The 11749-nt window shown below is 37.9% G+C and overlaps 1 protein-coding gene across 1 annotated transcript; it reads left to right on the plus strand.

Moving 5' to 3' along the window:
- The first annotated feature begins 1249 nt into the window (after nucleotides 1-1249).
- Nucleotides 1250-11749, plus strand: LOC139153278 (vomeronasal type-2 receptor 26-like). Its single transcript, XM_070727019.1, has 5 exons — nucleotides 1250-1285; nucleotides 4857-5711; nucleotides 10214-10441; nucleotides 10641-10767; nucleotides 10851-11749. The coding sequence occupies exons 1-5, from the start codon at nucleotides 1250-1252 to the stop codon at nucleotides 11747-11749; spliced, it is 2145 nt and encodes a 714-aa protein (XP_070583120.1).

The raw sequence follows: 11749 nt of genomic DNA on the forward strand, positions 1-11749 counted from the left end.
AATATACATATCTAAAAAATCCAATTAATAAAGCTAATTTTTTTTTTAAAACTAATAACATTTAAAACTATTCATTCCCATTCACACAGCAAGACATATTACACTCATCGGCCAGGAGTCTAGGGTCTTATGGCCTCCAGAATAGCGGCATAGATAGATCTTTAAACTGTTATGGAAGGCAAGGAGGGTGGGGAGGAGTGCAAATCTCTGGTGGGGGCTGATTCCAGAGGGCCAAGGCCCCCACAAAGAAGGCTCTTCCCCTAGGTCCTGCCAAATGACATTGTCTAGTTGATGGGATCTGTAGAAGGCCGATTCTGTGGGACCTAAACGGTCACTGGCACTCATGTGACAGAAGGAGGTCCTGAAGGTAATATGGTCTAATGCCATGTAGGGCTTTATACATCATAACCAACACTTTGCATCCTGAATTGATTCCGGAAACCAATCAGCAGCCAATGAGATTATGTTTGACTTGGATATTTTTTAGGTTTAGTGGTTTTTATAAAAGATAGCAATAGCAATAGCAGCTAAGCTTATATACCAATTCACAGCACTCTCTAAGATGTTTACAGTGTCAGCATATCACCCCCAACAAAATGGATCCTCATTTTACCCACCTTGGAAGGATGGAAGGATGAGTCAACCTTGAGCCTGGTGAAATTTGAAATGGTGAACTACAGCTAACAGACAGCAGAAGCAGCTTGCAGTACTACACTCTAACCACTGTGCCACCAAGCTAATTCACTCTGTTCTACAGGTTTCACAATCAGACCAGTAAACATAAGTCTCTTACTGTGATAATGGATCTGGGGAGGCATGCATTTAGCCATGTTTCTCAGACAAATATAATGTCAAAATTAGACATTTTTAGTAAGAGAAGGAGTTCAGGTGTCTTGTTTATGATGCTTCTTGAATTCATTAGTTTGCATTTAAGATTATCAGTAGGTGATATTGAGTTATTCTTATTCTTAATGTGCTGTTTTTAACTCTGTTTTACAGAATAGTTTTTCAGAATTACCAGCATATCCTGGCTTTAGTATTTGCTATAAAACAGATTAATGAAAATCCACAGATCCTACCCAATCTCACATTGGGCTTCCACATTTTTAACAGTAATTTTAGTCCGAGCTGGACTTACTTTGCCTCAATGGTTCTGCCTCTCACTCAGGGAAAATTCATCCCTAACTACAAGTGTGGGATCACAAATACTTTGGCTGCAGTCATTGGGGGTCCTGACATCGCTCTTCACATGGCAACTGTCTTGAGCATCTACAAAGTTCCTCAAGTAAGATGTGCTACAGATATACATTATCATTTTGCCATACCTCCACAAAATTGGTATGCTTCTTTCTATAAAAAGAAGAGACTTTCTGATTCCTAGATATCATTTTCTCCTTAATACAACCATCACAGCAGCATGGCTACTTCTCTTTCTGAAGAGATGGTAGGGATTTTTGACACAGCAAAATGTGTCCCAGTTCCAGGCATTGGAGATTGTTTCAAATTTGATATGTTCACAATGAGACTACTTTCTGGGGGGAAAAATTACTGACACCTCAAGAGTGTCATCTTGGTTGATATTTCCTTATAAGCACAACTAGCTGCATACTTTCAGTATACAAGGTCAAAGATACTGTTTTTCAAAGATCCTCAACAACCTGTATGAAAATATCAATACATTAAATATTCATGGATAAATATTCATTCACTCCTCAATCTTTGATATTATCTTTGTCTGTGAAACATGGCTCAATGTATGCTACCCAGACTCAATTATTACAACAAGGAGCTATCTTGTCTCTCGTTCTGACTGTAAATCCCACAGAAGAGGCGGGGTAGCTATATTCTACAAAAAAATCTCTAAATCTAAAAAACATCAAAGTTGCACAAGTTCTATCACTCCCTGAAACTATTGTCTGTGATCTATCCCTAAATACCACAATTCGCTTCTTACTCTGCTACAGAGCTTCGGACTATGACATTGCAAATGCAAACAAATTATCCTCACTACTAATGTGGGCTACCCACTGCCAACACCCCATCATCTTCTTTGGAGACCTCAACCTGCCATACATTAACTGGACTTTAAATGAATGCAACATGGAACCTACCCATTCTAACACCGTTCTAACACCGTCACCAGCCTGGGACTTGACCAACTAGTAACAATACTAGACTAGATAATTGTCTGGATCACATCTTCTACAACAGGAAAAGTGCAATATATGGTTTACAAATAAAAGAACCATTTTCCACCAGCGACCACAGCACGATAAACTTCAATCTCAACCTAAGCCACACTAAGCTCCACCCAAATAATGTGACACTTACATTCAATTTCAAAAAAGAGAACTATGGACACATTGAAGCCCATCTCTCAACATTAAACTGGCAAACTATATTCTCTAACTGCAACTCTACTGATGACTTCTACAACACATTCCTGCTCGAAATGAAAATAATTATCAGACTTCACATACGACTAACATCGACCTCAAACAAGAAAAATAACCTTCCCATATCAATAAGAAAATTACAAACAAAGAAAAAATCCCTCTGGCAGAAAAACAGAAAAGGACAAGTAACCAACTTCAAAAGCCATTATCAAAGCATATGCAACCAAATAAAAGCAGAATGTCTCAACTACCACAGCAAACAAGAGGAAAACCTCCTATGCACCAAATCTAATTGTTTCTTCTACAATTTTGTCAACAACAAACTCAAGGATTCTAGACCTATCCCACCTCTGAAAGGACACAACAACAAAGAATATCAATGATGATTCATCCAAAGCTAACCTCCTCAACTCATTCTTTGGCTCTGTCTTTGTTAACAGTAAAGGCTCATCTCCCAATTTCATTAATTGCACCTCAAACTCTCTCAACGACCTAACCCTAATAGACTTTACTGAAGACCGAGTTGAAAAAGCATTATATGACCTTAAACCTTCTCTATCAGTCAGACCAGACAGTCTATGCACATACTTCCTATAAAAGCTCTCATCTGCTATAGCTGAACCACTAAGCATAATTTTCTAAAAATCCTTCAGAACAAGCACATTTCCTAAACTATGGTCAAAAGTAATGATCATCCCCATCTTCAAAAAAAGGAGACCCCTCTCTTGTCAATAACTACAGACCAATATCACTATGCTGCATCCCATGCAAAGTCATGGAATCAATTATAAACCAATCAATTACTCTCCACCTTGAAAATAATAATCTACACTCTAACAAACAATTTGGATTCAGGAAAAAATTATCCTTCAACCTACAGCTCCTCCACTGTAAAAACATATGGACTACTCATCTTGATCAAGGAAAATCTGTAGATGCAATTTATATTGACTTCTCCAAAACCTTTGATTCAGTGGTATACAACAAACTACTCTTTAAACTCAAATCCTATGGCATCTCAGAATCCCTCCACAGCTGGATTACAGCATTCCTGTCAAACAGACAACAAGTGGTCAAAATAGGAAGCACCATATCTACCCCTGTCCCTGGAAAAAGCAGTGTCCCCCAAGGTAGCGTACTGGGACCAATGCTTTTCATTCTCTACGTCAATGACCTTTATGATCTGATCACAAGCAACTGTATTCTCTTTGCAGATGATGTAAAACTCTTCAACTCCACTGATAACACAACTACTCTCCCAAAAGACCTAGACTCTGTTTCTGATTGGTCTAACACATGGCAACTCCAAATTTCAACCAGCAAATGCTCTGTCTTACATCAGCAAAAAAAATCAGAACTCCAAATACAAACTGAATAAACAAATTATCACAGATAACCCCCCATTTGGTTAAGGACCTCAGAGTACTAATAAGTAAAGACCTAAGTGCCAAAGCCCACTGCAACAACATCACCAAGAAGGCTTCAAGGGTTGCTAATCCTATGTAGCTCCTGCTCTGGCAATATCACACTACTTACCAGAACTTACAAAACTTTCGCCAGACCCATCCTAGAATACAGCTCATCTGTTTGGAACCCATACCACATCTTGGACATTAACACCCTTGAAAATATCCAAAAATACTTCACCAGAAGAGCTCTGCACTCCTCTACCCGAAACAAAATACCCTATGAAACTAGACTGACAATCCTGGGTCTTGAAAGCTTAGAACTATGACGCCTTAAACATGATCTAAGTATTGTCCACAAGATCATATGCTGCAATGTCCTGCCTGTCAATGACTACTTCAGCTTCAACCGCAACAATACAAAAGCACACAACAGATTCAAGCTTAATATTAACTGCTCCAAATGTGACTGTAAAAATTACAACTTTAGTAATAGAGTTGTTGAAGTGTGGAACTCATTACTGGACTCCATAATATCATCCCCTAACCCCTAACATTTTCCCCTTAGACCAGGGGTCCCCAAACTTGGCAACTTTAAGACTTGTGGACTTCAACTCCCAGAATTCTCCAGCCAGCAGAGCTGGCTGGAGAATTCTGGGAGTTGAAGTCCACAAGTCTTAAAGTTGCCAAGTTTGGAGACCTCTGCCTTAGACTGTCCACGGTTGACCTCTCCAGATTCCTAAGAGGTCAGTAAGGGGCATGTATAAGTGCACTAATATGCCTTCCGACCTCTGTCCTATTGTCCCTCTTATATCTCATATATCTTCTCTTCTATACCTATAACTTTTCTTATACTCTCTCATTGATATATTTGTATTCCTACACTCTCTAATCTTTTCTTCCTCTAATATATTTTACTTGAAGGTATCCTCTATAACCTCCATTGTGTATTAATGTGTATTAGACAAAATGAAATAAATATATATATATATATATATACGTTTTCAGAGGCTCACATAGACTTTTGCAATTGCACATGTTTATCTTTCTATAGTTGACCTATGGCTCTGCTCCAATCATGGATAAAAGTACTCAATTGATTTTCTTCCAACAAATGTTTCCAAATGAATCCCACCAACACAAGGGCCTGCTGCAGTTATTGCTGTATTTTAGATGGATCTGGATTGGCATTCTTGTAGTAAAGGATAAAAAAGGAAATAAATTTCTCCAGGACATGATTCCCATGTTTTCTGAGCATAGCATCTGCATTGAATTTATAGCAGAGCTCCCCAAAATATCTTTTTATAGTGATTTTACTGATATCGTAGATGAAGGACTTCATATGTACCATGTTGTCATGAACAGCACAGCCAATGTGATAATCTTATATGGTGAAACTCGGTCCATAACAGCTCTGAGAAGTTTCCTCCAGTTTTCAGAAGTGGAAGATATACCAAAGAAGAATAAGATCTGGCTTATAAATGCTCAGGCAGAGTATACATCATCTGCCATTCAAAAATCGTGGGATATCCATTTCCTACACGGTGCTTTATCCTTTGCAGTTCACACCAGGGAGATCCATGATTTCCAAGAATTTATTCAAAACTTGAATCCAAACAACAACAATCAGCATGATCATTTTCGAAAAGATTTTTGGGAACAGGCATTTAATTGTTTCCTGCCAAACTCAAAAACTGAAACCTCTGGAAAAAAATGTACTGGGCAGGAGAGGCTTGAGACCCTTCCTATATCTGTGTTTGAAACACGCATGAGTGGCCAGAGTTACAATATTTACAATGCTGTTTATGCTGTGGCACATGCTTTGCAATCTCTCTCTATATCCAAATCTAGAGAATCAACAACGATGAAAAGTAGGAAAGATTTTCACAATCAGGTGTGGTGGTGGCAGGTAAGTCTGTTAGCAGAGATGTGCAGAAAACACCATATCTGTAGAACAGAACAGAATAGAATTCTTTATTGGCCAAGTGTGATTGGACACACAAGGAATTTGTCTTGGTGCATATGCTCTCAGAGTACATAAAAGAAAAAGATACATTTGTTAAGAATCATGTGGTACAACACTTAATGATTGTCATGGTGGTCAAATAAGCAATGAAGAAACAATTAATATTAATAAAAATCTTAGGATATAAACAACAAATTACAGTCATATAGTCCTAAGTGGGAGGAAAAGGATGATAGGAATGATGAGAAAAAAACTAGTAGAAATAGAAGTGCAGACTTAGTAAAAAGTTAACAGTGTTGAGGGAATTATTTGTTTAGTAGAGCAATGGCATTTGAAGAAAACTGTTCTTGTGTCTAGTTTGTCACGCTGAATATTGCCAGCCTCATGGACATTTAGTAATTAAAGAGTTAACTTGTGTGCTTTTATTATTGATCCTCCTACTTTGATGTAATATCATTTCTTTCTTTATGCTGTGTCTCTAGATCCTTTCTTCTTCTCTGCCTTAAACTCCATTATGTAAGGTACTCTGTTGTTTTTGTCTACCGAGACATTGTTTATTTTTGTTTTATAATAAAAGAAATCTTGTTTTGAACAAATGATTGGGGCTCTTATCCATTGCCTCCACGGTATTAAGGTTCTAACGGACTTTAATTACTTTTCAAACCGTGACATAGTTGTCTTGGTGTGCAGTGCTCTGTAGTGATGTTTTGAGGGTAGGAGCTGAAATAATTTGTGTCCAGGATGTGAGGGGTCATTAAATATTTTCACTGCCCTCTTTTTGACTTGTACAGTATACAGGTCCTCAATGGAAGGCAGGTTGGCAGCAATTGTTTTTTCTGCAGTTCTGATTATCCTCTGAAGTCTGGTTCAGTCTTGGTGGGTTGCAGAACCAAACCAGACAGTTATAGATGATTTATCATAATTGTGATGATCATGAGGTACAGCTCATGAAAACCCCAAATCCCCCATCTTAGAGAATTAGTATATTACATGGAATCAATGAAAAAATAATTGTACATAGAACAATATTGGACTTCTGAAAAGTATAAACATGCAAACTTTGCAGCAATTACTGCCTCAATGTAGCATGGCATGGATGCTATTAGCCTCTGGCACTGCTGAGATGCTATGGAAGACCAGGATGCTTCAATAACGGCCTTCAGCTCTTCTAAATTGTATCGTGTCATGTCTCTATCTTTCTCTTGGCAATGCCCCATAGATTCTATATGGGGTTCAGGTCAGGCAAATTTGCTAGCCAATCAAGGATAGTAATCCCATGGTCATTGAAGAAGGTTTTGTGCTTTAGGCAGTGTAGACAGGTGACAAGTCTGCTGAAAAACCTAAGTTACCATCTGCATAAAGCTTGTATGCAAATGGAAGCATGGAGCATCCCAAAATCTCCCAGTAGTTGGCTGCATTGACCCTGGACTTAGTGAAGCACAGTGGATGAATATCAGAAGATGACATGGCTCCCAAAATCAACACAGACTGTTGAAACATTACCCTGGACCTCAAGCATCTTGCCCTTGTCCACACCAGAGGCCACACTTAACAGTCAAGAGGCCGAGACCAGGGGGAATGGACTGAGAAATTTAAGGCAGCTCTACTTAGTGATCCCTGGCTTAATGATAAACAAAGATATCCTAATCATGAGAGAAGGATTGGTGTGGAAGGGGTCCAGGTTATATGTGCCTGCCAGCCTATGATTGCAAGTGCTCCACCGGAGCCATTATGTCAAGCTAGAAGGACACTTTGGATTCTTGAAAATGCTCCACCTGATGCAGAGAATGTTTTGGTGCTCAAAGATGAAATCAGAGGTAGAGGACTATGTGAGAAGCTATACTATCTGCGCCACTGAGAAAAACTGGCCAGGAAAACCACCCAGATTCCTACAGCAGGTGGCTAATCCCAGTAAATCCTGAGAAGAGATAGCAATGGATTTCATAGTGGAACTCTGGAACGACTGTCCAGTCATAGACTTGTTCTCCAAGCAAGCCCATTTAGTTGCTTATTCTGGATTGCCATATGCAAGACACTTAGTGAAGTTGTTCATCAAGCACATCTACCACTTGCATGGGGTGCCCAAGATGATCTTATCCAATAGAGGTGTGCATTTCACTGTCAAGCTTTGTAGAGAGTTCATACATGCGATTGGATCCCTGAAAGGATTTAGCTCGGCTTTCCATCCAAGAACCAACAGTGCAGTGTAGTGAACCAACATGATGGTAGAGCAGTACCTTTATTGTTATGTAGATTACCAACAAGATAACTGACTTGAACTGCTACCATCTGTAGAAGTAGTGTATAACAACACCATTCAGAGCAGCACTGAGTTGACTCCTTTCTAAGTCACCAGCGGCCAAGAATTCATTCCCATGCCAGAAAATATCCACCGAAGTGCCCACTTCCATGTCCCTGACTGAATGGATGGAAACCTTAAATAAAGGATGGAAAACCACCAAAAGAGCACTGACCAATGCTGCCAAAACCTACAAGAAGCAAGTGAGGATTTAAAGTTTTCCTATTCACAAAATATATCCGATTGAGATTGCCCAGCAAAAAGCTAGGGAGTAAATTCCTAGGGCACTTCCCAATAGTCAAAATATCAGGATATGTCTTTTTTCTTGAGGGGAGGTGGCCTGTCAAGCCACTGCAGAAGTTAGTGATAAATTAGCAGCTTGCCATACCTGATGTTGTGGAAGCTTGGGAGGGATGAATTCCAAGAGGGATAAGATGCAACTACAAAACATTCCTCGATAGCATTTCTCTGAGGCAGAAGTGAAGAAAAGACTAGTCACACTGGCAACTCTGTAGGAAGAACATGACAAGTTTGTGGGTGGAAGACAAGGGATGTGAACTTTCAACAAGGGATGTGAACTTTCAACTGAATCTGAGTGAGAAGCTCAGATTCAGGTTTCCCTGTGATGGTGCCAGCATGGCTCCAGAAATAAATTGCAGTTTTGAGAAATATTTTGACTCAGAATCTGACTTTGTTCGGATGTTATCTGGAACCTTGACATCCACATTTTACTGGCCTCAGAAGGATGGAAGATTGAATCACCCTTGAGCTGGTGAGAATATAACTACTGAGCTGCAGGCAGCTGGCAGGCGACATAACTGGGATGCCATGACAATCAGAATTGCAGGCCAATTACTGACTTCAAGGATTGTGATCATATGAGGAAAATAAGAAATTCATAAGTACTGCTTCATCTGCACTTATAATTTCAGATGGTTGCTGAACAAGCAGTCATTAAACAATGAATACCTGTATTTAAGTGTTGCTCTGCTGTCTCAATTATTGTTGTTAGTATTCTGTCACTAGGACTTGTCTGAGTCTTGCAACCGCATGAACCATACACCATGTTCTCCTGTCTTGCACTGTCTTCTAGAATTTGCCCAAATTCGTATTCATTTTGATGAGAACATTGATCACATAGTGTCATCACATCACATTGATGACACTATCTAACCATATTATTCTTTGTTGTTCTCTTCTTCTTTGCCTTCAATCTTTCACAACATCAGGATGTTTTCCAATGAGTCATTTATTCTCATTAAGTAGCCAAAGTATTTAATCTATATAGGCTGAAACATGTGCCACACTTTGCAAGTCACTAATACTGTCAGTGTCTATTTCCATGACTTTTTCTTTGTTTGTTTGCAAAAAAAAATAAAAATCTCTAAAAGTTTAAATATTTTCCCTGTTGCTAATACTTTATAAGAGTTCTTGACCTTTTGTTCTCTTGAAAAATTCATCACTTTCCTCTTTGAAGTGTCTGTTTCTTTTGTCTGCAACTTTTTATTTTCTCTCTTAGATCATTAAGAATTTTAAAATTTCTAAGGAATTAAAGTGAGCAAACTATATATTTCAAATGTTTAGTTTAAAAAAGAAATTAAAAATATTTTATTTTTTAAAAAAATATAAAATTAAAAATGATAGTTAAATGTTGAAAAAAATAATTGAAAAATTAAATGAAAATGTTTTTTTCTTTTAAAAGGGATCTGCAGTGATCTTGGAAACCATGAAAATAAAATATGTTACTGTTTTAATTTTTGGCATTTCTATTTGCTATGAAGTGATTGGACTAGATGCTACAATCTTAGGTTTTAAAAAATATTTGCATTTCAAACCAACATTTGCACTATATTTTTTTAACTTAAAGTGATCTGACTTAAGTAGCTTCTGCAATTAAACTAAAGAGCTTATTTTTATGTTGGATGTTTATTTTCAATTCTGTGTTAATTTTATTTCAGTAATCCGATATTTATCCCTATCTCTGTTTTAGAATAATTGTTATTTATTTGTTGATGGCCTACAACTAAAATAAAATAGTGTTAATATTTTCTTTGTTTAAAGAAACATTCATATGTATGTTTTGAATATATGAATTATTTCTCCCTCCCTTTTTTTTTGTTCCTCTCTGATTGTCTCTGTGTTTCAGGTGCATTCTTTCCTGAGAAATGTCAGATTCAACAATAATGTTGGTGAAGAGATCTCATTCGATAAAAAGGGAGTATTCATTGGTGGATTTGATATTATCAACTGGATCACATTCCCAAACCAATCCTTTGTTAGAGTCAAAGTTGGAGGGATAGATCCCATAGCTCCAGCAGAGATGTTCTTCATGATTTCTTTAGATTCTATCACATGGCCAATAGGCTTTCATCAGGTTAGTTTTTTAAATATAGATTTCTCTGCCTTCATTTAAATATCATTATTGATGAAAATCTCAGAACATCATCTCTTAGTAACTTAATAAAATTATGTCATCCTGCAATTTCATTTTTAATCTGTTGATTCTGCACTATCTCTCCAAGCACTTCCTTTCCTCTCTGTATCTTAAAATATTATTTTCAATTTATTGATAGGCATTACCTTTATCTTTATGTAATGATCCTTGTGAGACAGGACACAGCAAGGCCATGAAAGAAGGGAAGTTGTTTTGTTGCTATGATTGCCGTCTATGTCCAGAGGGGAAAATATCAAAGGAGAAGGGTACGAAATTTCCAAATATAGCCAACTAAGCCATGATGGCACAACACTATAATTCCTATTAATTCACCTGCATTCTTTTTCAGACATTGATGACTGTTCTCCATGTCCAGAAGATCAATATCCAGGTCCTGGCAAAAATATGTGCATTCCAAAGCAAATCATTTTTTTGTCCTATGAAGAACCTTTAGGAATCAGTCTGACTGTTCCTTCTCTTTACTTTTCTGTAATGACAACTTTGGTAATAACAATCTTCATGAAACATAAAGACACTCCCATCGTCAAAGCCAACAACCGGAATCTCACTTATACACTCCTAGTTTCTCTTCTCCTCTCCTTCCTTTGTGTCTTTTTATTTATTGGAAGGCCCAATATAATTGTATGTCTCTTTCGACAACCAGCTTTTGGCCTTATCTTTTCTGTGGCAGTTTCTTGTGTCTTGGCCAAAACCTTTGTGGTGGTTCTAGCATTCATGGCCACCAAACCTGGTTCCAGATTGAGAAAATGGGTGGGTGGTAGGATGATCAGTTTCATTCTGCTATCCTGTTCCCTTGTTCAAATATGTTTTTGTACTGTGTGGCTGACAACGTCCCCACCATATCCAGATTTTGATATGCAATCAATGTCTGAAGAAGTTATCATGGAGTGCAAAGAAGACTCATTCATGTTCTACTGTGTTCTGGGCTTTATGGGTTGTCTTGCTTTGCTTAGCTTCTCTGCTGCTTTTCTAGCTAGGAAGTTACCTGACAGTTTCAATGAAGCCAAATTCATCACTTTCAGCATGTTGGTTTTCTGCAGTGTTTGGCTGTGCTTTATTCCAACCTATCTAAGCACAAAGGGAAAATACATGTTGGCTGTGGAGATCTTCTCCATGATCTCCTCCAGTGCTGGCTTATTGTTATGTATCTTTTTTCCCAAGTGTTTTATCATTGTGATGAGACCTGAATTGAATAATAAACATCAGCTCATGAAGAGAAAGTTTTAA

The sequence above is a fragment of the Erythrolamprus reginae genome, chromosome Z (genome assembly GCF_031021105.1).
Source record: "Erythrolamprus reginae isolate rEryReg1 chromosome Z, rEryReg1.hap1, whole genome shotgun sequence".
Taxonomy (NCBI): domain Eukaryota; kingdom Metazoa; phylum Chordata; class Lepidosauria; order Squamata; family Dipsadidae; genus Erythrolamprus; species Erythrolamprus reginae.